The sequence below is a fragment of the Sus scrofa genome, chromosome 17, assembly GCF_000003025.6.
Source record: "Sus scrofa isolate TJ Tabasco breed Duroc chromosome 17, Sscrofa11.1, whole genome shotgun sequence".
Taxonomy (NCBI): domain Eukaryota; kingdom Metazoa; phylum Chordata; class Mammalia; order Artiodactyla; family Suidae; genus Sus; species Sus scrofa.
The window spans coordinates 36811311-36837742 of NC_010459.5; the positions used below are offsets into that span (position 1 = coordinate 36811311).

General features: G+C 50.8%; 1 protein-coding gene across 3 annotated transcripts; it reads left to right on the forward strand.

Annotated features, from left to right (window-relative positions):
* On the forward strand, positions 335 to 24648 carry BPIFB5 (long palate lung and nasal epithelium protein 5). Of its 3 annotated transcripts, none has more exons than XM_005672829.3 (16): positions 335 to 1880; positions 3785 to 3908; positions 5161 to 5377; positions 7821 to 7925; positions 8955 to 9086; positions 9878 to 9962; positions 10071 to 10134; positions 10575 to 10660; positions 11713 to 11895; positions 14462 to 14515; positions 15988 to 16140; positions 17215 to 17282; positions 17510 to 17555; positions 19595 to 19658; positions 21978 to 22057; positions 24494 to 24648. In XM_005672829.3, exons 2-16 carry the CDS (start codon positions 3800 to 3802, stop codon positions 24524 to 24526), a joined length of 1479 nt encoding a protein of 492 aa, XP_005672886.1. In that variant the 5' UTR covers positions 335 to 1880; positions 3785 to 3799; the 3' UTR covers positions 24527 to 24648.

Below are 26432 nucleotides of genomic sequence, written 5' to 3' on the forward strand. Positions count from 1 at the left end.
CCAGCCAAAATCTTCCCTCCTAACCTGTTTAGAGAAGCCAGATCTTAGAGGAAAGGGAGACCTCCGTGCTTCCCCCAACATCCAGCACCAGAGCCCAGTAACTTGGATGAGAAAATTAACCCTAGAGCCTTTCTCGGCCCCAGGCAGGAGTATGGCACATGGCAGGGATGCAGAGACTCAATAGGCAGAAATGGGGGGGACCTGCCAACTTTTAAAGCATCTTCCAACCAAAAAGTCCATGATTTTATTCTAGATCTGATACCACACCAGACTAACATTAGCCTCCGGATTTTTTTTTTTTTTTTTTTTTTTTTTTTTTTTTTTTTTTGGCCACACATGTAAGATATGGAAGTTCCCAGGCTAGGGGTTGAATCGGAGCTGCAGCTGCCAGCCACAGATACAGAAATGCCAGATCCGAGCCGCATCTGCGATGTACACCACAGCTCATGGCAACGCCGGATCCTAAACCCACTGAGTAAGGCCAAGGATTGAACCCGCATCTTCATGGTTACTAGCCAGGTTCATTACCACTGAGCCACAGTGGGAACTCTAACCATTGGCTTTTGACATTAGACAAAGTAAGAACTTCAGAACTAGCTAACACTGACCTAGCATTTCCTACACAGCTACTGCTTCCAGAAGCAGCTCTTCCACCTCAGCCCCTCTGCCCCATGTGTCCAGCTGAAGAATGGAGTTTAGCTCCTGCTCTGCCCATGTCTCTGATTGTAGAAGGGAAAGGAATTATCCATAAGGAGAACCCTGTGGAAAATCTAAAAGCCACTTAGACATGAATTGTGCCCCCCACTGGGATGACTGCTCCAGACAGCAGTTAATGAAAGAGTCGAGGCTGACACAGCCGACTATGGTACTTACAGCGGTGGTGCCAGCACTCCCATGGAAGAGGACACCTGCGTAACAATTTGCTTAAGATTGAGGATGGGAAGTCTTCGAGTTGCTTTACATGGTAACACTGAATTTCCCTTTCACTGGGTAGCCAGTTTCCTCTCTGGGTCTTGATTTCAAATCCCAGTTTTGCCACAGACATGCAGTGTAACATTGAGCAAATCACTTAACCTCTCTGAATCTCAGTTTTCTCATCTATAAAACGGTAAATAAGCAACTTTTGAGGAACCCTTCCTATGTGCCAAGCCCTATGCTGACACATCTATATGAGTCACCCCAATGGATCTTCACAATACCCAACAGATATAGATGGATTTATTATTTCCATTTTGCAGACATATGTGAGGCTCAGAGAGGAAGTAGCTGGCCCACAGTTACACAGCTTCTGAGTCACAGTGGGGATTTGAACCCAGGCCTGTCTGGCTGCAGAGGCATGGCATAGGTGACATACATGGAAAGGGCATGGGGAGTGGCCACAAGGTGGTCACTGGGCCCTCCCAGGCCTGCCTCTACCTCACACCTGCTCTTCTCCATGCACCCCCAACATACACCCTTCCTCCCTTGGGTTCTCTGACTGCTACTTCCTGTCACAGAAGCCTCCTGGGGACCCTCCTAAGAACTGGAAGCCCTGCCCCAGGCTCCATAGCTCTGATATTATTCCAAAAGGAAGGACCCACCCCCAAAATCACAGGACCCCCACCTACTTCCTCCTTGGGTCCTCTGGCCCAGCCCCAGAGTCTGCCCCTTGGGCCTCAGCGACAAACCCTATCAATTCTGGCCAGAAGCTCCAAGGTCACCAGGTGCCAAGGACCCCTCCCTCCACTGAAGGGTTCCGCTGAGAGCAAGCCCGGCCAGGAGGTGGATTCCTGCCATGTTCCCGCCCACCTGAGCTCAGGTTATAAAAGTTGTGTCTTTCTGAGAAGCTGGAGACAGAGGCCCAGGAGACATTCAGGAGAGCCTGTCCTATTCTTGGAGAGGTAAGGACGAGGAGGCTAACGTGGGCATTTCTCAAATATTTCTCCAGCATTTACAATAATCTGGTGACATGGTGCAGAGATTCTCAGCACCAGGGCAACCTGGTTCAAATCACTGGGTCAGCCAGCACCTGGGTGACCTTGGGCAAGCCATTTCTCCTCTCCGCGCATCGGTTTTGTCACCTGTAAATTGGGCCTGCTATCCATGTCCCCAGACCATTATGGTAAGGATTCAATAATGTAAGGGAGCCTGTAAAGTTCTCAGGAGGGGGCCTGCCACATAGTAAGGACTCAAGTAGAAGTCGGGGCTGGTAGGCGATCCAGAGGCCTGAGATGGTATGAGGTCCTTAAGGGCAGGAAGGGAGGAGAAACCTGACTTGGGTGAGCTGATTGGGAAAAGTACCCAACATAGGCATTGGCTAAACACTGGTTGGATGAATAGTGGATGAACTTTGGATCAGCCTGGAAGCAAAATATGAATAGCAAATGCCATGAGTACCAATTTTCCAGTCCAAAATTTGCACATGCAAAGAAACAAGAAACTTTCTTCTTCCAGCACCCAATTTTTTTTGGCCACTTGCACAGTATGTGGAAGTTCCCAGGCCAGGGACAAACCTGCACCACAGCAGTGACAATGCCAGATCCTTAACCACTGGGCCATCGGGGAACTCCTCCAGTACCCAGTTAATCAGTTTTGAGCTCCTGCCACCAGGCAACATAAAAACTGGATGTTACTTATCCGAGGCAATGCCAGGAAGGTCTCAGGCACTCCAGAGTAGGCTCAGCCACCTTGGGGGTGTCCTGTCCTTACTCAGGGGCAAGGTTTAGCCTTTGGGTGGCTTCTTCATGGGCACTGGGGTGGGGTGGGCTGGCTCCTTAGAGGGCCCTGCTTACACTGGCATCTGCCCTGGAGGTGTCCGCCTCTGGCTGCCCTCTGCCTTGTAGTTCCAAAGGCTGCAACTCCTGGCAGCACACCTTTACCCACTTGGAGAGCCCCCTGCCTGCAGGCGCTGGGGTCCCAACTATGCCCCCTTGACCTCCTGGGCAGAGCTGAGTTTCAGCAGGCAGGAACCAGTGCAAATGGGATGATTGAAGTATTGAAGTATTTCCCTGCTAGTTGCTAAAGAGCCAAAGCTTCAAGCCCCACGGTGCCTACCCCAGCCACTGTGGTGCTTCTCCCAGGACCTCCACCTCCTGTCCTCCTCGAGATCCAGAAACCTCCATGGTTAAAAGGGAGTACTACCTCTTTTAACATCTCACAATGGTGCACAGCCACAAAGCAGCTGTTGGGTACACTGCCTGTTAAGTGCTTTGCTCACATATTTTTTTTTTTTTTAGGGCCACACCTGTGGCATATGTAAGTTCCCAGGCTAGGGGTCGAATCAGAGCTCCAGCTGCCAGCCTACACCACAGCAATGTCAGATCTGAGCCATGCCTTCAAACTACACCACAGCTCACTGCAATGCCAGATCCTTAACCCAATGAGCGAGACCAGGGATCAAACCCACATCCTCATGGAATTACCGCTGAGCCACGACGGGAACTCCATCGCTCATGTGATCGAATGCTTTCCCCACAACAATCTGTGATTGTCCCCATTTCACAGATGAGAAAACTGAGGCATGGAGAGGTCAAGTAACTGGCTCAGGGTCACACAGTCAGGAAGTGGCAAAGCCCAGATGTGAAGCCAGCCCACCTGAGGGGGGAGAATTTCAGGCAGAGGAACAGAAAGCACTAACAGGAGGTGCTGGGAAGTACGGCTGCGCTCAAGGAGCAGCAGATCTAGAGCGATGGGGAGAAGCAAGGGAAGGAAAGCTGGAGAGATGGTTCTAGGAGAGCAGAGGTGGGAGAAGCTAGGCAGTGGCCCTCAGTGAGCACACGGAGGTGGCCCAGCTCTGTGTCCGCAGGTCCTGAACAGGAGGATGCTGCTGCTCTTGGGGTCACTGCTATGCGGGGGGCTGTTGCCCCAGGCCCAAGGGAAGGCCCAGCACTTGGTCTTCATTCGAATCAGCAAGAATCAGCTGGAAACAGGTAAAATGTAAGGGGTGGGTGGTGGGAGGCAGGAACCCAGAGAAGGGCAGGGGTGGAAGATGGCACCACCTCCCTGCTCAAGGCTCTTCCTCTTCCAGCCTCCTCCTCATCAGAGGCAGAATTTGCCTTCCTTTGCCCAGAGCTGTCCCCATCTATCCCCTGCCCTAACACTTGCAGTGGCTCCCTAGTGCCTTCAGGAGAAGCTTTGAGCTCCCCATCCTGGTTTTCAAGGCGCTGCCTCCGCAGCCTCTTCCACCACCAACTGCCCTGACCACCTCTATGGACCTCTCATCCTCCTTCCTTTGCTTGTGCTGTTCCTTCCCCTGCAACAATTTTCCCTCCTTCCCAACACATTCAAGTCTGACTCACGCTTTACGGCAAAGCTCTAACAGTCCCAATGTCCCCAGCAGGAGGAACCTCCTTCCACTGGGTTCCCACAGCCCTTTGGTGAAACCTCATTTATGGCCTTATCTAAGCATATCATATTTGTCATCCTGTCTATCTGTCCTTCTGTCTCTCTCCCTAACTCTTGGCTGTGAGCTCCTTGTTGTCCATTCGTCTCCAACCCCATTCACCACAGTCCAACCTCACCGATCTTTCTGGTTCATACACTCACCAGGCTCGTTACCACCTCAGGGCCTTTGTACGTGCTGTTCCCTCTGTCTACATTGTCCTCTCCCCAGATCTTGCAAGAGTGGATGTCTTCATTCCAGGCTCAGCTCAAATGCCTCCCCCTCAGAGAGGCTCTCCTTGACCATTCTATCTCACACAGACCTGCCACCAGCCCCTGTCAGCCCTGACTCAACTCTTTTATTTTCAAAAATTGCCAGAGTTCCCATCATGGCTCGGCAGGTTAAGAACCCGACATAGTGTCTGTGAGGACGGGAGTTCAATCCCTGGCCTGGGTCAGTGGGTTAAAGATCTAGCATTGCCCTAAGTGGCCAGGAAAGGAAAGGAAAGAAGGGAGGGAGGAAGGGAGGAAGAAAAGAAGGAAAGGAGGGAGGGAGGAAGGAAATTGCCTTGCTTGCTTACCTGAGGGCTCAGTTGTTGTCTGTGACCCCATTAGATGTAACAACCATGGGGGCAGGAGCCTCAATGCTCCTGATCCCCGAGCCCAGAAGAGAATAAGAGTTTCATCAGTACTTGCGGCTGAATGACTGTCTAAATCGTCGGCTCAAAGCAGGTGCTAGTGGGCATTTGTTGAATGACTGAATGAGGGCAGAGCCCCACGCTAAGGGGGCCTTGTCCTCAGACATTTCAGACATGTTCTTGAAACACCATGTCCTGGATCGCTTGGCCAAGATCCCCGTGATGGGAGCCACAAGTGAAGGCGCCACCATCCTGGACCACCTGCCTTTCGTCAGAAAAGGCCTCTCCAAGAAGAGCAGTGGGCTGGACCTGTCGCTGGTCACAGACCTGCTCTTGGGGCAGAGCCTCCCACCACTAGGGAAGCTTCTCCAGGCAGGTGGGTAAGTCACCTTCTGGCCTTTCTTCCCCCTCAGGCCCAGTGTTCTCACCTGTCAAGTAGAATTCCAGGTGGGTAGATGGGAGCCCTGAGTGTCTCTGGAGCTTCTCTACAGCTTGGGGAGCCCTCAGCAAGTGTATAAGTCCTTAAACTTCTCCAAGCCACCTGAAATCCTCCAAGGAACAAAGCAGAATCTCAGTCAGGGATAATAGGCTGGCAGTATCACAAACTTGCAGGGTATTATTAAAAATATTTCATTGAACTGCCAACTTTTAAAAATCCAGAGGATTCTGGAGTTCCCATCATGGCTCAGCAGAAACGAATCTGAATAGTAACCATGAGGATGCAGGTTCAATCCCTGGCCTTGCTCAGTGGGTTAAGGATCCAGCATTGCCATAAGCTGTGGTGTAGGTTGCAGACACAGCTCAGATCTGGTGTTGCTGTGGCTGTGGCATAGGCCGGCAGCTGCAGCTCCAATTCAACCCCTAGCCTGGGAACCACCATATGCCACAGGTGTGGCCCTAAAAAGATAATAATAATAATAATAATAATAATAATAATAATAATAATAATATATCTGGAGGATTTTAAAAATCCAGAATTTTCTGAATGTATTGGCTTGCTAGGACAGCCATAACAAAGTACCCAAACAGTGGCTTAAACCACAGAAATTCTGAAGACTAGAAGATCAAGGCGTTTTCCATGGCTCTCCCCTAGCCTCTGGGGGTTTATGGGCACTCCTTGGTTTTCTTTGGCCTGTAGAGTGATCACCCGATCTCTGCTTCCGTCTTCACTTGGCCTTCTCCCTGGGTGCGTGTCTGTGTCTGTGTCCAAATTCCCCCTTTTTATGAGGATACCGGTCATGTTAGACCAGGGCCCCACCTTACTCCAGTATGACCTCATCTTAATGACATCTGCAACAACCCTATTTCCAAATCAGTTCACTTTATAAGGCACTGAGGGCTAAGAATTCAACATATGAATTCCAAGTGAGGGGGGATTCAGCCCATAACTCCAATTCCTTCAATAACAAAGATGTGGCCACACCTGGCCTGGCCTCCCACGTGGCAATCAGTGGTGTAGAGTCTGCAGACCTTAAGTCCATCCCCAGCCACTCCCTCTACCCCCTCTTACATTACCTGCTTGGCCCTGAGGGCAACTGAGTTGGAAACTTCTGATAAAATAAGCACCAAGATAAATGGATGGTATGCATTTAGATTAGGGCAGAGATTCCTGCAAGTTCAACCTACATAGCTATGGCTATGCCTCCAAAGCCATCCCCCAGCATGAGCAGGGAGAGCCAGATGGGTCCTAAGATGATAAGAGTCCAGAAGAAGTTTTCTGATGGAAGTGAAATGAAATGAAAAGCTAGGGCACTGGAGCGGGCGGGAGTGCTTCCCAGAGAGGCCTGGGAGGAGAGGGCTGGGCCCACGCTTGCCCCAGCCCATCCCAAGGTCTAGGACTGGTCACCACTCGCCTCTGCCCATGCATCTGCACCACCTGTGCTCACCCATCCTGGCATAGGCATCAGCTTGGGAGGGCCATAGGGAAACCCCCACGTGGTCCAAGTCATTCTTTTTTCTTCTTCTTTTTTCTTTTTTTCTTAAGGGCCACACCTGCAGCATATGGAAGCCCCATGCTAGGGGTGGAATCAGATCTGCAGCTGCCGGCCTATACCATAGCCACAGCAACACCAGATCCTTAACCCTCTGAGCAAGGCCAAGGATAGAAATCACATCCTCATGGATACTAGTCAGGCTCATTTTCTGCTGAGCCACAGCAGAAACTCCCAAAGTCATTCTTAAAAACCCTGGAACCATGAATGTTCCCACGCTAGAGGCAGGCATACAGCCTCTGGGGAGCCTGATCCATCCAGGTCTTCCTCCAGCTCTGGAACTCGTTGCTGTCCACTCCAGTGGGTACCAGAAGAGTCACCAGCTTGTGTCTACTGTTCACAAAGCACATAAAAGTCTGGGCTCCTCTTAGCTCAGGAAGATGCTGGGACCTGAGCTCACTGTGAGGAACAGGAGACTCATGTCCCGCCTCTCTGATGCTCAGCAGGGCAGGTGGTCCCTGAGAGGAAGGCAGGGGGAATCGCCAGCCATCTGACTTTCTCTGACTCCCACCTGCTTGCGTCTCTTTGCAGGAGGCTCGTATTTGAATTCAGACTGGTTAAATGTGCACGGACAGCTCCTCCACTGTGTTGTCCCCGTATTGTAGGGGGTGACACTGAGGCCCGGAGAAGGGAAGGGATATGTCCAGGTCTTCAGGGCTTAGAGGCAGGAACTCGAGCCCAGCGTTCTGCAGCCAGGCTGGGAAGGGCTTGTCTCAAAGCTGCCCCCACCCTTCCCAGTGTCTGCTGTATTCTAGCCAGCACTGACCTACACGCTCTGCGGTCACAGGGGCCTTACCAGACACACAAGCAACACCCCCTATCCTGCTCACAGGTTGGTCATAGAAGATGCCAAAGGACCCGAGGTCACCCTGCAAATCCTGAGTGACAGCCTGCTGCAGGTCACATTGCGAAACAAACTGTACCTCTCGCTCCAGAGGTGATGTGTGCACTGGGGGCTTCCTCCCCACACTCCTTGGTTCCGGGCAGCCATGTGAGGCCAACAGAAGTCTGCTGCCTGCGTCACCATAAGGGTCACAACAATCCTTTTCACTTGGGCATGTTTCGCAGTCACTTTTTCTGATGGGGAAACTGAAGCACCGAGTCAGGGAGGGACATGACCAGGATGACAGTGAATTTGCAGCAGAGGCTGAGATAAAACCCTCTGACTTCCATGTCAGGGGACATGTGCCCCATCTGAGTAAAAGGTGGCTGCTTCCACGGGGAGACCTGAGGAGTGCCTGGTTCAAGCTCACCTTGGAGTCTGGCATACCTAGACCCCAATCCCACTGACCATCTAGGCATCTGTCCTTGAGCAAGGGCGTCCATTCTCTGGGCCTCACCCCGGAACGTTATGATCGAGTCCCCTACAGCCCTTGGCTGTGGTGAGAGTTCACTGCCAGTATAAGAGGTCAGATCTCTCGCTAAACTGTGGATGATGATGCTGACCTGGGGTCGTAAACACAACAGCCAACGGGGGGAGTGACATGAGCAGAATTTAGCACATGAAACAGGAATATTCTTAAATGCCCCCAAATGTCCACTCTTGTGGGTTTTTTAAAACATGGCGTTCTTTGTCTAGGTTCCTTTTTGAGTAGAAAAGTAAGCACAAAGAACAATTTCTTTGATAGCCACATGGACAGAGAAAAATATTAAATCTTGGCTATACAACAAACATATCACCTTTATGATGATGTGCAGTGAAAATGCAACTTGATCCTTGGTCTGGTGGGGACTAGAGCAAACTGGAGCGCATGTGGCCCATCGCAAGGTCACATCAGCCCCAGGTGAATGTCACCCAACAAGGATGCTGGCCCGGAGCTATCAGATCTTTCAAGTTTTCCAAAGTTTAAACTTTGTATTTTTCATGAACTCTCCTAGTCTCTCATTTAAGCCCTCCAGGCAGCTGCCTGTGACTTCTGTGACAGGGCTGTGGCTTGGAGCCTGCCCAGACATGCTGCCCCTACAGGATCCTGCGGTTCAAAGTCATCAAGAACATCCGCATCGGGGTGCGGCTGGAGCAGATAGGGAACAAGACCAACGTGGCCTTCGAGGAGTGCCACACCCCACCAGGGTTCCTGAACATCGAGGTTCTGGAGCAGTGAGTACCTACCCTGATTCCTGAGCTCAGCCTGTCACTGAGACTCCAGGCTGGGGCTGCCTCTCCCCAGCCTAAGCTGTCTAGAATGACCAGGGGTATTAAGGACAGGGTCATCTCCAAGGCCACCAGTTCACACCACCCATCAGCATCTCCTGCCTCCACATTGAAGGTCGTGGTTAAGAGTGTGCATCCACCCAAGCCAGATATTGGTTTGGCTGTCTCCTAACACTGGGAGCCCTGGCCAAGCGGTATGACTTCTAGGAGCTTCAGTTTCCTCGCCAGTATAATGGGATCAGTCACAGAACCCATCAGCAAGAGATGGGTTGTAGGGGAAGAAATGAGCTAACTCATATGAGCTACTTAGCACAGAACCTGCCACATACAGTGGCCACGACCTATGACTCTTATATATCCCCAACACAAAAGCCACCTCCTCCAGGAAGACCTCCACTGTGATCTCTCCCTAAATGGCAATCCCAGAGACCTTTATCAGAGAGAGAAATAAAGAGACAGTGGCAGAATGGAAGAATCAGGAGGAAATAAAGAGGAGGAGGAGAAAGTCAAGGAGAGCGAAAGCAACAAGTCAGGAAAGAAAGAAAAAAGAAAAGGAAAGGGGCGAAGAGGAAAAAGGAGAGGAAAGGGACACCAGCTGGGGAAGGAAGCAGCCACTCTGAGCTTCCATGTTACCCAGGCCCACTGGGGCTTTCCTCAGCCCCGCCCTGGATTCCCCATCTGGCCTCAGTGGCCCCTTCCATAGCATCACAGACCCCATCTGCTCTCCCCGCCCCTAGCATGGGCCTCCTCCTGGTGAACGAAGCTCTGAAGTTGGCGACAGATGTCCTAGACAAGGCATTGCCCTTCCTCCTGCAGAAGATAGTAAGTTGTTTATCCCTGCCTGCCCCCTGAGAGAGGGGCATGACCTCGAGGGACAGTCCCTTGAATTACCCCGACCTCAGCAACAACCCTCTCATGCCTTCCCTCCAGGTGTGCCCCCTGGCCACCACCCTGCTCAACTTGCTGCTGGAAGACCTGTTACACATCACTCTGCGTATGTAGCTCCTGGGCAAGGAAGCAGCTTATCTGCTGTCCCCCGCCTGTATGCCAGAACGCTTCTAGGCTCTGGGAATATGATGAGAAATAAAACAGACCAAGCTCTCCCACAGGAGCCTACTTCCTAGTGGAGGGGGAAAAAGGGCATTATGCCTTATGACCTTGGTAAGTCATTTTCCCCCCGAGCCTCAGTTTCCCAGTCTGTAAAATGGGCATAATCCTAGGCCCACAGAATGGACTTCTGCAATAATACCTATAACCTGGCACAAAGTTATGGCTCAATGAGTGTTCATTATTACAAGAAGCACAGGCCCAGCCCACAAGGAACTTAAAGCTAAGCAGAGAGGGAGAAGGTGTTTCTCCCTGCTTGGCTGCCTCCCAGTACCCTTCCAGTCTCCCCCAGGGAAGCTGAGCCCCAGTTTCATTTCCCCACTGTAGCCCCAACCATCTCGGACCCAGAAGACTTCCAGTACCACGTCACCACCACAGAGTTCACGGAGGAGGCCATCCTGATGAAGGTCCAGGTGAGCCGGCCCCCCAGCCTGGGCAGACCCTGTGGGAACAGCCACTGCCAGGGGAGGATGGCAAAGAGGAAAATGAGGTGGGGGAGTTCCTGCTGTGGCTCAGCGGTAACGAACCTGACAAGAATCCATGAGGATGCAGGTTCGATCCCTGGCCTCACTTAGTGGGTTAAGGATCCAGTGTTGCCGTGAGCTGTGACACAGATAGTACACTCGGCTTGGATCCTGCATTGCTGGGGCTGTGGTGTAGGCCGGTAGCTGCAGCTCCGATTCAACCTCTAGCCTAGGAACTTCCATATGCTGTGGGTGCACCCCTAAAAAGAAAAAAAAAAGAAAGAAAATGAGGTGGGGCTTCTTGGATAGGAGGTAGAAAGAGGAGGAGGAGGAGCGAGTGAAGGAAGTGGGCAAAAGAGAGAGAGAGGGGAAGGGGGAAGAAAGGGCCCTGCCCCCAAGCCCGGCGAGTCCCACCTCAACCCTGGAGAACAGGAGAGGCCGGGGGCTGCGTGTCCCATGAGCCAGAATTAGGCTCCAACAAAAGGGCTGGTGGGGCGTCTCAGGAGCAGCAGGACCGTGTGTGTGCCCAGCTGGAAGGGACCCTCGGATGGAGAAGCTGAGGCCCAGAGAAGAAACAAAGCTGGCTGCCCAACTCCTCCATGGAATGGTCACGGGGGGGGCGGGGGGGGGGTCAGGAGGACAGGAAGGATATGGGTGGGGGTGCTGTTAACAAAGGCGCGGAGAAAGGAATGGGGCTACGTGAAGGGGAGGCAAGGAAGCGTGGCTTGTGGGTTCAGAAGCCAGCTCCACCTCTCTTAGTGTAAGATCTTGAGAAAGTTGCTTCTCCCCTCTGGGCCTCAGTTTCCCCATCTATCAATCAAATGGCGAGGATAACAGTGTCCATCTCATGGTGCTGTTGTGAGGTTGAGATGAGATCGTGGCCTGAAATGTGCAGCACTGTCCCTAGCACTTACTGAGCCCTCCGTATATCAGCTGTAACCATTTTTGGCCAAAGAGGATGTTCCCACTGAACTTCTCCTTCCTTCTTCATTTTTCTGAAGCTTGTGACCCCCTGTGGCTCAGGCAAGAGAGCTCCCAAGCCTGACTACCTGGACCCCAATCCCCTCCCCACATTAGCCCAGGACAGCATGGCAGACCTGGCCTTTCCACTGGAAACCTACAATGACATCCTGTCCTGCCTCTACTCCAGCAAGGAGATCCATGTGAATCTCTGGGACCCTACGGTGAGTGCTTGAGGAAGGGGAATACGTAACTTTATTGCTCTATTTTTCACATGAAGAAACTAAGGTCCAGCTGGCAGAAGTGCCTTTCTGGGTGGGCTTAGTCCCTTCCCCTCTCTGGACCTCACCTGGAGAACTCCTACTCAGCCTTCAGAACCCAGTATAGAAGTTCCTTCCTCTGGAGAGACTTCTTTGAACACTCAGGTCCCTTTTTTGTTCCTCTTTTCATAATATTTATGCTGCAAATCTATACCAAAGGTCTGCTATATGTCATACCCTGTGCACACAGGGTCCTTGCCCTTGCAGAAATCAAAATCTACCAGAGGAATAGAAACTGAACAAAAAAACATTCAGATAAATAAAATATCTTATTTACAATAAGCAGAGCAGTGGATTAGCAAGTGACTGGACACTGCAGTTAATGAAGACGTTTCTGAGGAAGTGGCCTGAGTGGAGGCAAGGAGGCACACACAGAAGTGTACAAGAAGAATAAGTTCCCAGAGTCAATGAGGGGATCAAATGAGGGAGAAATCCAGATAGATCACAGTTCACAAGTTCCCAGCAGCCCTCATCACATTTTAAATGAAACTCAGTCCCCACTCTGCCACCCATGGCCTTGTGGATGTGGCCCCTGCCCACCTCTCTAGCTCTGTCTCATCACCCACTACACTCCAGCCACACAGGCTGAGCTGGTGCTCACCTCAGGGCCTTTGCACATGCTGACCTCTCTGCCTGGAACACTCTTCCCTCCACTGAGGTCTCAAGTGCACATGTCATCACTTCGGAGAGCCCCTCCTTGACTATCACATCTAAATATCTGAAGTTGGAGTTCCCATTGTGGTGCAACGGAAACGAATCCAACTACTAACCATGAGGTTGCAGGTTCGATCCCTGGCCTCACTCAGTGGGTTAAGGATCTGGCGTTGCTGTAAGCTGTGGTGCAGGTCACAGGCATGGCTCAGATACTGCATTGCTGTGTCTGTGGCATAGACCAGTGGCTGTAGCTCCGTTTTGACCCTAAAAAGCAAAATGTGTGTGTGTGTGTGTGTGTGTGTGTATCTGAAGTTAAGCCCTTTCTCTCTTCTTTTTCTCTCTCCTCCCTCCCCTCTTTACTTCAAAACACTGATCGCATGGTGTATGTGCACGAGTAAACCTATATGTGCGAAGTTTTATACACACACATGTATATTTGCATGCATTCAGTTCTTTATGTGTTCACCGACTCCCTCATTTTGAGGGAAGAAACTATGAGCAGAATACTATGTAAAAGACACACACAATGGGTACTCAGTCAACATGGAAACATGAAATCCCAAGATCCATATCTGGAAAAGATTTAGTGTTATAAGGAAACCAAGGCCCAGACAAGGAAAGTGACTTTCCCAAGTCGCCCAGCAGTGCAGTCAGGACTGGAGCCAGGTCTCCTGCCTCCCCATAGTGGTCCCTCATTTCCACACAGGTGAGACCATTATAAGTGGACCCTGTGATTTCACACCTACAGAAATTCTTACACGAATTGAGGATATATATGCAAGGGTGTTCTTTGCAGTTTCACTTATTCCAGGGTGAAAAAAATAAAGTTAACCTAGATGTCCATGTATAAGGAATTGATAAAGTCAGTCATGCTATGGTCATATAAGGTGGAATATTATGCAGCCATTTAAAAGAATGGGTTGTTCTATATGTACTGATGTTGAGGGGATCAACAAGGTGCAGGACCACGTGGTTAGAAGGTCCCCACTTATCCATGCTTCTGTGTATGTAGAAAAGAGTCTGACAGGATATGCTCCAAAATATCAACAGTGGCTACCCCTGAGAATAGGATTTTAGGGAAAAAGGGAAGAAGTATTGAGATGGATTTTTTAATTTTTACTGTATACCTTTTATAGTGTTTTCTATAATGATTGATGGTTTTCAAAAATCAATGGAGCATAGATAGATGAATACAAATGCGATAAAGCAAAAACAGGAAAATATTAATAGAAGAATTTAGGTGATGAGGATATAAAAGTTCTCTACAAAATTCTTTCAGTTTTGGAGTTCCTGTCGTGGCTCAGTGGTTAACAAATCCAACTAGGAACCATGCGGTTGCGGGTTCGATCCCTGGCCTCGCTTAGTGGGTTAAGGATCCCGCGTTGCCGTGAGCTGTGGTGTAGGTTGTAGACGTGGCTCCGATCTGGCATTGCTGTGGCTGTGGTGTAGGCTGGCAGCTGCAGCTCCAATGAGACCCCTAGCCTGCGAACCTCCATATGCCATGGGTGCAGCCCTAGAAAAGTCCAAAAAAAAAATTCTTTCAATTTTGCCACCTATGTGGAAATGTTCACAATAGAATGTTGGGGAGGGGAGAAGCATTGAAACTATAAAAGGTCAAGCTTTCCAAATAATCCATGGTGAGAAACAGGTGAATGTCTCCTCCCACGCTGAGACTGAGTGGGGTGCCAGTGGTATACTCCAATGGGGACAATTACCATTTCGATTTCTCATTGAACCCCGCTGACACCACTTGCAGACCGCTCAGAACAGACCTTTAGGATTTTAAAGGCCAACACATGTCTCACCCTTTTTCCAGGCTGCTGACCTCATTCAGCTGCTGTTGCCGAGAGAACTGGAGCTGGGGCCCAAGGTGGGTATATTGCCTGCTTCTCCCCCAGCACCTTGGCCAGGCTCTTGAAAGATTCTGGAACAAGGGGTAGAACTGAGCCACAGAGGCATGTTCTATTTGGCCAGCCTTTCCTACTGCGGATTCTGGAAATTACTGTGAGGATTCTGGAGATATTGTGAGGATTAAAGGAGATAATTCACTTAGGTCATTGCTCCACCCAGATGACATGGCCTTGTGGCTGTCACTGTTATTCACAAGTGAACAAAAGCCCAACCTCGCAGAGGCACACCTCCCATGGCAAACAGATGTGCCCATGGCAGACAGTAGTGACCGACGACCCTGTGCCACACCCCTCCGCCTACATCGATGTAATCCTCGGAAAGCCTGCCCTCTCACCCCCTTTTTATGCGTGTGCAAACTGAGGCTCAGCAGGGCGAATTCACTTGTCCAAGCGCACACAGCTTAGTAAGTAGCAGAACCAGGACTTGAACCCTAGTCCCAGACTCCAAACTCTGTGCTCAACATGCTCTCTCCAAAGGCTCTGAGAAGATGGCACTTGATGGAAAAATAATAATAACCAGAACCACAGTAGATGACAAGAGCACCACTAGATGTCAGGTTCCATTCTATGTACTTTATAGAAATCAACTAATTTAATTCCCACAACAACCTGTTGAGGCACATACCATTATTATCCTCAGTTCACACGCATGAAAACTGAGGCACAGAGAAATTAAAAAACTTTTCTCAGGCCACAGTTTGTACGCACTAGAACTAGACTCTGGCTCCCAACTCTGTGTTCTTACCTGCTATGCATGCCCGGGCAAAGGAGGATGTAATTTCACCTCAAAGGAGCTCAGAGAGGGTAAGTGACCTTCCCAAGTTCACTCAGCAAGTTGCTGCAGAGCTAGAATGAAAACATAGACACCCTGGAGTTCCCATTGTGGCGCAGCAGGAACGGATCAGACTAGTATCCATGAGGATGCGGGTTCCATCCCTGGCCTCGGTCAGTGGGTCAGGGGATCTGGCGTAGCTGTGAGCTGTTAGTGTAGGCCAGCAACTGTAGCTCTCCTTTGGCCCCTAGCCTAGGAACTTCCATATGCTGTGGGTGCACACCACCCCCCCAAAAAGAGAAAACACAGGCACCCTGACTCCTAAGGTGGCTTTGTTTCCATTCCTCCAAGATGGCTAAGGAACACCATCTTCTGTCCAGGCCTGTACTTTTTCTTTTTTTCTTTTTTTAGGGCCACACCTGCAGCATATTAAAGTTCCCAGGCTAGAGGTCAAATCGGAGCTATAGCTGCCGGCCACAGCAACACAGGATCCGATCTCTCTCTGAATTACACCTCAGCTCATGACAACACCGGATCCTTAACCCACTGATCAAGGCCAGGGATCAAACCCGCATCCTCATGCATACTAGTCGAATTTGTTTCTGCTGCGCCACAATGGGAACTCCAGGCCTGTACCATTTCTGCTTGAACTTCATTTAGACTTCTCACCAGCCCAGAAGGAGTGTGGGACTGACCATCAGCACCCCTAACCCTCCCACTGTCCACCTGGGTGGCCACACAGCTGCAGTCATCCAGCAGGGCTCCCTGGTGCTTCTGGGTCCTGGCAACACCTCCTCTGTTTCAGTTTCCTGGGTGAGTCAGCCTCTGAGCTCTTCATTTGGGGGGACAAGGGGTCCATACAAGGGCCCCTCCATAGCCAGCTGACTGAGGCTGGATAACAGGGGGGCAGCAGCAAACCTCACTGCTGTGTCATCTGCTAAGATTCCAGCAGAGCACACCCAGATAGCTGCACCTGCCGTGAGAACATAAAAATACTCCAACACTTGCTCCCCTAAGTTTAACCCCCAGCGCTCTCCAAGGACCTCTTTAGCAACTAAAGGGTTTTGCCTTAGATACCCTCATTTCTGTGCCCTTGACTGTCTCGCCCTCATCCGCAAAACCAGGAAAAAGATCAGAGAAATGGAATTCCTAGAGGGCTAAACTCATCTGTGTTCTCAGATGAAAAAGGTGCCCCAAGAAAGAGGTGACCCAAGCTGGAGAGGCCTGGACCCTGGCAGGAATTCTGGGGACACACAGCTCCCTCAAAATCTTAACTTCTCTCTTCTGAGTCCCCTTGGGATTCCTATTTCCCACTCCATGGACCTTGAAATTGGAAAGATGCCTCAGATAAGGTGGCAGGAGGCTCGCCCCACTGCGGGTGAGCCCAGGAGCATCTGGTGTGTGTAACAGAATGCTGGAACCTTAGCTGGCATGATTCTGTGACCTAGAAATCAGTCATCTCTGGCTGGTGGTGAAAAGTCCAATTTCTGGCTTATAAGGTGACTATGTGAATTACGGAAGCCTAGAGACAACCCCCTGGAAACCAAGGGGTTCTCTGGCTCCTAGCAAGTGATGCTCCCGCCAAATGACTCACTGCGAAAAGCTTTCCTTTGACTGAGCTTCCCCTGCCCCTCATATCCAGTCCCAGCCTCCCTCCCTTGCCCTCCTGGAGCACCCAGCACCCACCAGTGCCCTCTCCCACGGCAACACCCACACATTCATGGTCAGAGCACACATGACCCGGCAGCTGGGTGTGGGGGTGGGAGGAGGACCGGGTGAGAGGTACTGGCCCTGGACAAGCATTCAGGGAGCGAGGGGGTAAAGGAGATCCCTCTGGCTGGAAGGAAGATTCCGCTCCTGTTCTGACCTAATTTCGACTCCTCATAGAAACTCCTTTCAAAGGCTGTGTTTTCCTCGAAAAATCGGGAATTAAAACTCCAGTTCACTCCAAACAGGTAATTTTTTTTTTCTTTTTTGGTTTGGGATATTCAGAAAAAAATACGATGACTGACAGAGAGAGAGATGGGAGGAGAGAGTGGTTCTGGGGTGCAAGTTTCCAAGCTTGCTGTCAGCTGAATGGAGTAGTTTATGGGGGTGGGAAGGAAAGGCGAGAGGTACACTGAGCACTGCACCCCTCAAGCCACTGCCAGGACCTAAAACCGTGATCTCTTTTCTCTGGTAGCATCGCAGTCACCCTGGGCCCTTACCCCCCTGGCCTTGCAAAGCAGGTGAGTCTCCTTCCACACCCTCAGCCTCCCTGCGGTTCTGAAGGACATACCAGCAGGCCCAGAAGAAGGCCCTTAGTCACTGGTGTAGGGGGTGGAAAGCCTCACTCATTTTCCCTGGGGGCTCTCTTGTCCTGGAGCCCCCATGCCCACAGGGGGTGGGGAGAACCCTCAGAACTTGTCCATTTCGCCCTTGTGTATACTTAACAAGTACTTACGGAGTGTCTACTACGTGCCCAGCCTTGCCTTAGGTTCTTAGGATGTGAGCACAACAAATGTCCCTGCCCTGGTGGAACACACATTCTAGCAGGGAAACGTGAGATAATAAACACTAACTACAGTAAGGTAGATGTTACAGTATGTGGGTAGGTGATAACTCGATGGAAAAAGCAGAGGGGATGGGCAGGGAGGATGGGAGGCGCAGGTGAGGGTAACTATTGAGAAGGAAGGTCAGGGAAGGCCTTGTTGAGAGGAGCAATACAGGAGGGAACTGGGGGGGGTGGGGGAGTGTGCCTGGGGCCAGGGAGCAGCAGGGGATCCAGGGAAGCTGGATCCGAATGGGAAGAGGGAAATGAGAGAGGGAGCCGGGCCTGCTGCTGAGGGCGGGCTTTTCCTGAGACAGATGGAAGCCAGTGGTGGGTTCTGAGCAGAGGAGGAGCTGATGGGACCAGGCTAGATGGAGGCAGAAGCCCCATGGAGCAGGCTGGGAGCTCAGCGTAGAGGTTGACGAGGCTCAGATGAGGTGATGGCAGGTGGCAGTGGTGGGGAGTGGCTGGGAGCAGGATGCATTCTCAAAGTAGAGCTGCCAGGATTTCCCAATGGAGTGGATGTGGGAAGGAGTGAGGAGCATCCTGGGTGACACAGGATTTTTAAGGGCACCTCCTTATCTTTCAGGAGAATATTTGGTTTGTGCCCCCAGCAAGGCTATGTGTCCCTTCTCTGGCCTTCCTCACCCAGAATGGCATCCTAAGCTACCTGTGCCACCTGCTCCCACCTGTGACAGTGCAGGGTTTCTGCGGTGTGACTGGCCTGGGCCCTCCCTGCCCTTGGGGCACTGGCCCCACTGTTAGCAAGTCCATGGGTGGAGCATGCGGCCTCTTCTCCCAGGTCCTCTTCTTGCTGGTGGAGCTTTCCTCCACCCCTGCTTGTCTGAAAGAGGCCCCATAAAATAACTTCCCTTTTCCCTCCCTAGTGGCATCCCACCACCCTATGCTTCCATGGGCTGTGAGCCCAGTGCTCTAACCCTAACAGGGGGAGGCTGCAAGGTGGAAAAACAGTAAAACAAAGGACTAAATGAAAACATGTACCAGGAAACATTTCAAAAGTATCACTCCTGTTATATCAGGCCTCGCTCTGGCTTCCCTTGCGTAGAAAACCAGGTTGAGAGACCCTAGGGCTCATCTTCCCAGTTTAGGGATCCCCTCTGTGACATCATCAGAAGGTTGTCGTCCAAACCTGGACTGTCATGTATAGTTGGACGGGTTGCACACTGCACAACTCACCCACATCATAGACAATATAAGTACAAATGTTTATGAGAGTCTCCCAACAGATGGCGAAAGAGTGTCTTGAAGAAAGAGCCTTTTCCCAATCTGTCCAAATGGGTTGGGGCTGCCCTGATCAAGATTTCTCGAACATCCCTGGTGACAAGGAGGCTTGCTATCTCAAGGTGACATTCCTGCCCCCGTTACCAAACAGCTCTCAGCAATGAGAGTTCCACCTTGGGCTGACCCAAAGCTGGTCCCTGTGAAGCTCTGGCCCTGGGGCCTCCTCTGGCCCAACTGGTTTCCTGGACTGCCCTGCAGAGATATGAAGATAGTTATTATGACCTGGGTGAGGTGACCCTTTCTCAGGGCCCCCAACTTTCCCCGGTCCCTTCACTAATCTGGTTATCTGCTCCAACACCCTTTAAAGATGGAGTCCCCAAGACAACTCCTGACCTCCTGTTGAGCACCTGTACTCTGGGGTCCCCCCAGTTCCCATGGTCAGAATCTGCCAACCCAGCTGAAGTGAGCTCCCTGTTCCTCTTTTATCTCTTGTAGGAAGAACGTCTGGAGGCCTCTGTCTTGGAGCTTCTTAGGAGAAGGTTTTTGCCCCATCATAACAGTGAGCCCCACTCTTTCTCTCATACCCACATACCACGTGACCAGGAGCAGCATCAACCATGCCCAAAGCCCTGTACAGACAGCTGGCTTCCTCCTTGTCTCCTGGGGTTGGTTAAGAATCACCCACACAAGAGTTCCTATCGTGGCTCAGCAGTAATGAATCTGACTAGTATCCATAAGGACGTGGGTTTGATCCCTGGCCTCACTCAGTGGCTTAAGGATCTGGTGTTGTTGTGAGCTGTGGTGTAGGCTGCAGACATGACTCGGACCCTGAGTTGCTGTGGCTGTGGCATAGGCTGGCGGCTACAGCTCCGATTTGACCCCTAGCCTGGGAACCTCCATATGCCATGGGTGTATCCCTTAAAAAAACAACAAAAAAAAAATTAAAGAATAAGAAGAAGGGGAACCAACTGGAGGTGGGAGATGTAGAAATGCAAGATCCAGCAAGGCAGCCAGAATCTAGGTAGGCAAGGATGTAACGTGAACTGGGATGGGGCAAAGGAATGGGGGAAAAGAATCCTACCCTTGCCAGTGCCTATCATGGGATGTTCACCCAGTAAGTATATCTGGATCTTGAACCACAGAGTCATGGTGAGAGTCAAGAGATGACCCAGGGCTAAGTCTGGCCCAGGAAGCCTATATGGCCCTGCAGGGTCTGAACATCCATGTCAGCAGATTATACATTGCCAGGGGGTGCTATTCATACTGGAGTCCTGTCCAAAGGAGAAAAAAATTAGAGCCAAAGCCACTGAGGAAATACAGGAGAACAGCTTGCAAGAAGTGGTCTAGAGGTAAGAGAATTGGCAGAGGAGAGACTCATGAAAGCCTGTGCTGCAGGCAGGACTGTCTGGTTCCAAAACAGAGAGAGGACTGAAATGAGGAGGAGCTAGGCAGCTGGTGAGGAGGCCTCTGCAAGATCAGAGGACAGACTGGAGACCAGGGGCACCTGTCCCTCTTCCTCTGCCCCACCCCCATCCAAGAGGACCAGACCAACAGATGAGGCTGGCAAGGGTGTATGAGCCCCTGCCCTGATCCCAGAATATGATGGCGGAATGGCACGCGGTAAGTGCTGGTCAGTGCAGAGGAGGAGGAGGGGTCTAGGCCAGGCCTTCAGGGTCAAAGCTCAAAACTCAGTTGGCCAAAAATCAATTGGATAATTCTCTGAAATTCTATTTGCAAAATGACCAATTCTCCAAGTTTATTTCATTTACCAAAATCTTACTCTAAGAACTATTTTTCCTATGTTTGGTAAATGAGTATACTCATGGATATTTTCTTTGATATATTTCATGGATATTCTTGGTAATATAACCAAATTTTTGTGTGTTAACTTTTCAGCTTGTATTGACTTTTTCCTAATCCTTTTCTGAGACATTTTCTGTCTCTGCCAACATTTTAGCATTTTAGGGAGCACACAGCATTTTCAGCCATTTCCCTCAATTAAACAAGAAGAATAAAATTCATTAATAGATTCCTACAAATTGAACACTCCTTAAAATGCTGCTAAGAAAAGTATCTTTGTAAGACTGTGTCCATAGTTATTAAGTATATTAGAGAAGAAATTCCCTTAAGATAATTTTTTTTTTTTCTTTCTCGGCCACACCTGCAGCACATGGAAGTCCCAAGGCCAGGGATTGAATTCAAGCTGCAGCTGCAATTTTTGCCACAGCTTTGGCAACACCAGATTCTCAACCTACTATGCCAGGCCAGGGATTGACCCCACACCTCTGCAGTGACCTGAACCACTGCAGTCGGATTCTTTTTTTTTTTTTTTTTTTTTTTTTTTGTCTTTTTGCCTTTTTCTAGGGCCACACCCATGGCATATGGAGGTTCCCAGGCTAGGGGTCTAATCGGAGCTATAGCCGCCGGCCTATGCCAGAGCCAGAGCAACGCCAGATCTGAGCCACGTCTGTGACCTACACCACAGCTCACAGCAACGCCAGATCCTCAACCCAATGAGTGAGGCCAGGGATTGAACCTGCAACCTCGTGGTTCCTAGTCGAATTCGTTAACCACTGAGCCATGACGAGAACTCCTGCAGTCGGATTCTTAACCCACTGCACCACAGCAGGAACTCCAAAATAGACGTTTAATAACATCTTGGAGTAGAGTGGCTGTTTGGAGACCTGGCTTTCCGGAGTGGGGCAGTCTGATGGGCGATGGAGATGGTGCCTCTGAGAAAGGGGAGCAGAGAGGACATACCCAATCCCTTGCCTGTTCTGGGCAGAGGACCAGCCAGGGGTCAGCTGGGCTGGCCCCACACTGCACCACAGACACTGGTCCTAAAGACACTGAGCTCTCCCATCCTCCTCTCTCACAGACCTGCTCAGAGAACAAGGCCTCCTGCTACCCAACATCAAGGGCATTTCCTTCGACCAGGCACAAATGGAGCCCTCCCAGGTAAATGCTGGATAAAGGAGCTGCCTGAGGCACACATGGGAGGTCAGAGCTGGAAGGGCTGTGGGGTCCTACAGGTGCCTTGTCCCCATCCTGCAGAGGTAGAAGCAGAGGCCTGGGCAGAGGAGCCACTCCCTCGGGAAAGCTCTTCACCACCCTTATCTCACCGTCTCCTCCCAGCCATTCTGGGTGGGGTGCCCCATTTACAGATGAGGAAACTGAGGCTCCAGAGGGCTCCATGACTCCCTCAGGGAGCCAGACCCAAGGCTCACCAAGAGCTTCAACGCCTTACACAGGGGATCTTCCAATTAGCTCCATGAAGTTGATGCTATTATTTTTCCCATTGTACAAAAGAGAGGCAGAGAAACCTGTCCAGGGCAGCAGAGCTAGGATTCCAACTGGGGTTTATCTGACTTCAAAGCCTGTACTCTTAGCCCGGACCACCCCCATCCACCACCCTAGAACTTGGGTGTCCTGACCCCCAGAACTGAGCCGTTGCCTCTGGTACCTGCTATCTGTGAATCACCAGAGGGTGGGAACCAGAGCCGGCCATAGGCTGGCTAAATGCCAGGGAAACAAGATGTGTCCAGAGACCAGAGGGCAGAGAAAACCAGCAGAGGAACCAGAGAGGTGTCTCCAGAGGCATCTGCCAGCTCTGAATCTGCCCCACCTCCTCATCCCTCTGAGGGTGAACCCGAGAAGAGGCTGATGGCAAGGGCAGAGCTCAGAGACTCCCTTCATGTCTTTGTTTCCCACCCTAAAAAGATTCCCACCTTTTTTTTTTGCTTTTTTTTTTTTGCTTTTTTAAGGGTCGTGGATGAAGCACATGGAGGTTCCTGGGCTAGAGGTCGAATCAGAGCTGCAGCTGCAGGCCTACACCACAGCCAGAGCAACGCAGGATCCGAGCTGTGTCTGTGACCTACACCACAGCTCACGCCAATGCCGGATCCTTATCCCACTGAGGGGGCCCAGGGATGGAACCTGCACCTTCACGTATACTAGTCAGGTTCACTTCTGCTGAGCCACAACAGGAACTCCCAAAAAGATTCCCACTCTTAAAGAGCAGCAAGCCCCTGGTGTCTCTCAGTCTGCAGTCTGTGTAAAATGGAGATAGAGATATCCTCCCCATGGCTGGAGCGAGGGGTCCTCTCACAAACACAAGGAAAGGTCACGACCTCTGATCTCATCCAGCCCTACTGTGACATCTGACAGAACGTGACCCACCATCCCAGACATAAAGTTTCAGCTTCAGGACAAATCCCGGACCCAGGACTCTCAGTTCCCAGTCCTGACATTCAGGAAACACTAGAAGTCTGCTTTCAAGGACCAGACGTTACTGTGCAGGAGGTGGCAGGAGGGGACAGCAGCAGTTTCTCTCACAAAACCCCAGCTCCTGGCCTATGCTGTCCACTGCCCTCACCCTCAGAGCCTCCCCTAGATTCAGCCCAGCGTGTGCCTGTAGGGAGGGGTCAGCTCAGGGTGGCTTTAGCAGGTTGGGGCTGAAAGGGGGCTACTACAGGTGATACAGGAGCTGGGGCTGCTCCAGAAATGATGCCACAAATCCTGGCCAGGTGGGCCAGAGCGGGCACCCGAATACCAAAAAGAACAAAGTCAGGGCAGAGCCCCAGCAGCTGCCTCATAACCAGACCTACAGCAGCAGGGGTGAGAGGGAGGGTGGGCTCGCTGGCTCACTCACTGACTCACTTCTAGGCTGCCCTGCACTGTCATGCTGGTTCCATGCTGTAAACTCTAGAGTGTACCACTCATACTGTAGTTAGTGTACACGAACGACACCACCTAGTGTGGGGCAGTGAGTGCACAACCTGCACATCCTTCCATGGCTGCCCTCATGGCTCACTCATTCATTCAGTCAATACATGTCACTCATTCAGTCAGTCAATACTTGTCACTCATTCAGTCACTCAATACATGTCACTCATTCAGTCAGTCAATATATGTCACTGGATGCTCTGTGCCGGCCCTGTTCTGGGTGATGCTGGCACAGAGATGAGTCAGACCCAGTGCCTGAACCCTCCAGGAGCTCCCATTCTTGTGGGGAAACCAGGTGCGAGCAGATGGACTCCAGCAACATGGGCGGGTTGGCAGAGGTTTGAGCATTGTGGATAGGAGCACATGGCAGCTATGGCTGGGTGACAGGCCCCCCTCAGGGTGACCCAAGCAGGGTGAACCCCAATGCTACAGACATGTGAGGCCTCCTGGCACGTAGGCTTTCAGGAAGAGCCCCAAAGACTGGTGTGTCCTTCCCTCACAAGCATTCCCCTCCTTCCCTCCACTCTATCCCCATGTCCAGTTGGTCCCTGATTCTGCCCTCAGGACACACAGCCCCTCTGGGAGCGGGAGAGCAGGAGCAGCCTCTGGGAGAGCTGGGTTTGGGTGCATGAGGGCACATGGGGCGCATCTCCCCATTTCTATCCACAGAACCATTTGCTGCTGACCGTCCCGAAGGAATAGTCGGTTCTTACCGAGGGCCAGTCCTTCCCCTCAGCCACAAGTGCTCCAGACCCTTGAGAGTCCAAGAGTGGCTACAGTCACGATGGAAAATCCAAGGAGCAATAAAGATGATTCTTGCTTGAGAAGGAGTCTGGTTCTGAGTTTGCTAAGGGGTTCTGGAAGGTGGCGAGGCCTTTTTGAAATATTACCTGAAGGGGTTTTCTCCCTGATAGTTCCTGGTTGCCCTTGGCCTCTGGAGAGGTAGTCTCAATTCTGTATTCAGTGTCTCGGGGAAGGGAGTTTCCTCAGAAAACGGAGAAAGGGCTTGAGCTTCAAAGGCACAGCCCTTGAGAGGATGGAGTATAGAAAGGATGCAAAGAATCCCCCCACACAAGGAAGGTTCCCTACTCAAGAGGAGGGAAGTAGGAAAGAGAAGTACTGAGGTTCCTAAGAAAGGATACAGATACAGGAGACAGATATTTGGGAGGCCCTGAGTCCAGAAGGAAGCAGCCAGACCCCCAAGCTGGTGAGTGAGTATGAGAGGCCCGCACCTCAGGGCTCCCCTGGCCCCAGAAGGCGTGGTGGGCAGCAGAGTGATTTTCATGAGCCCAAGAGCAGCGTCCTGAGGGAGAGATCAGGACACGTCCCCTCCCTCCCCCACCTCCCCACCAACATCCCAGTCCCATGCAGCACAGGCAGAGCAAGGCAGTGAGCAGAGAAAGGTCAGGCACCAAACAGCTTCATGGATGCCAAGGGTGGACAGATGGCAAGGCAGACAGATCCCCCTCCCCCAGCCAGAACCTGCCAAAGCTCACAGCAGGTTAGGCCTGGCCCCAGGAAAAAAGGCAGATGAGGAGAAACTTCAGGCAGGATGGAGGCTCCTAAGAGTCTCTGTCTTGGGAGTGAATAAGTAGTCAGCAGCCCAGTAAGCCCAGCTGGCCTCTGGAGACTGGAGAAGTTGTTGGGGAGCCCCTCCTGGAGGCCACTTCTCTACCGCGCTGCCCTAACCATGGAGTAACCCTCATGGGTCTAGTACAGGGTCCTCAACCTGTAGGAGGAGGTTGGATTAAGTAGTACAATGGAGTACTACTCAGCCATAAAAAAGAACAAAATAATGCCATGTGCAGCACCATGGATGGAACTAGAGATTCTTGTACTACGTGAAGTAAGTCAGAAAGAGAAAGACAAATACCATATGATGTCACATATCTGGAATCTAATATGTGGCACAAATGAACCTATCTATAGAAGAAAAAAACAAACTCATGGATATGGAGAATAGATTTTTGGTTGCCAAAGGAGAGGGGGAGAGAGTGAGATGGACTGGGAGTTTGGGGTTGGAAGGTGCAAACTATTGCATTTGGAGTGGATAAGTAATGAGGTCCTGTTGTATAGCACAGGGAACTCTATCCAATCACTTGTGATGGAACATGATGGAGGATAATGTGAGAAAAACAATGTATGTATATGGGTAACTGGGTCACTTTGCTATACAGCAGAAATTAACAGAACATTGTAAATGAACTAAAATAAAAAAATCTTAAAAAAATAAATACTTAGCATCTTAAAAGCTCTTAAGCATTGGTGACAAGGTATATGCACATGTAGGATGTGTCAAGAAAACTCTATCCCTCCCACTGAAAGTAAAAACTCAAGAGTGATATAAAAATTTCTCCATGCCTGCCTTCATTCTGGTTAAAGGCTTATAAAGAATTCATTTTGGGTAACTAAATATAACCCCCAAATCCATACTTTCCTATAGCAAACAAGGAGTAGGTAGCTGCCAAAATTTAGGAAAATGGTATAAAATCTGATAGGTAGGCAAAAAAAAAAAGTGAAAATAACAAATGCAATAGTAAATGATGGTGACAGTAAATTATGGAGTACTCAGAAATGCCACTCATGGTGCTAATCGCTTGATATATTT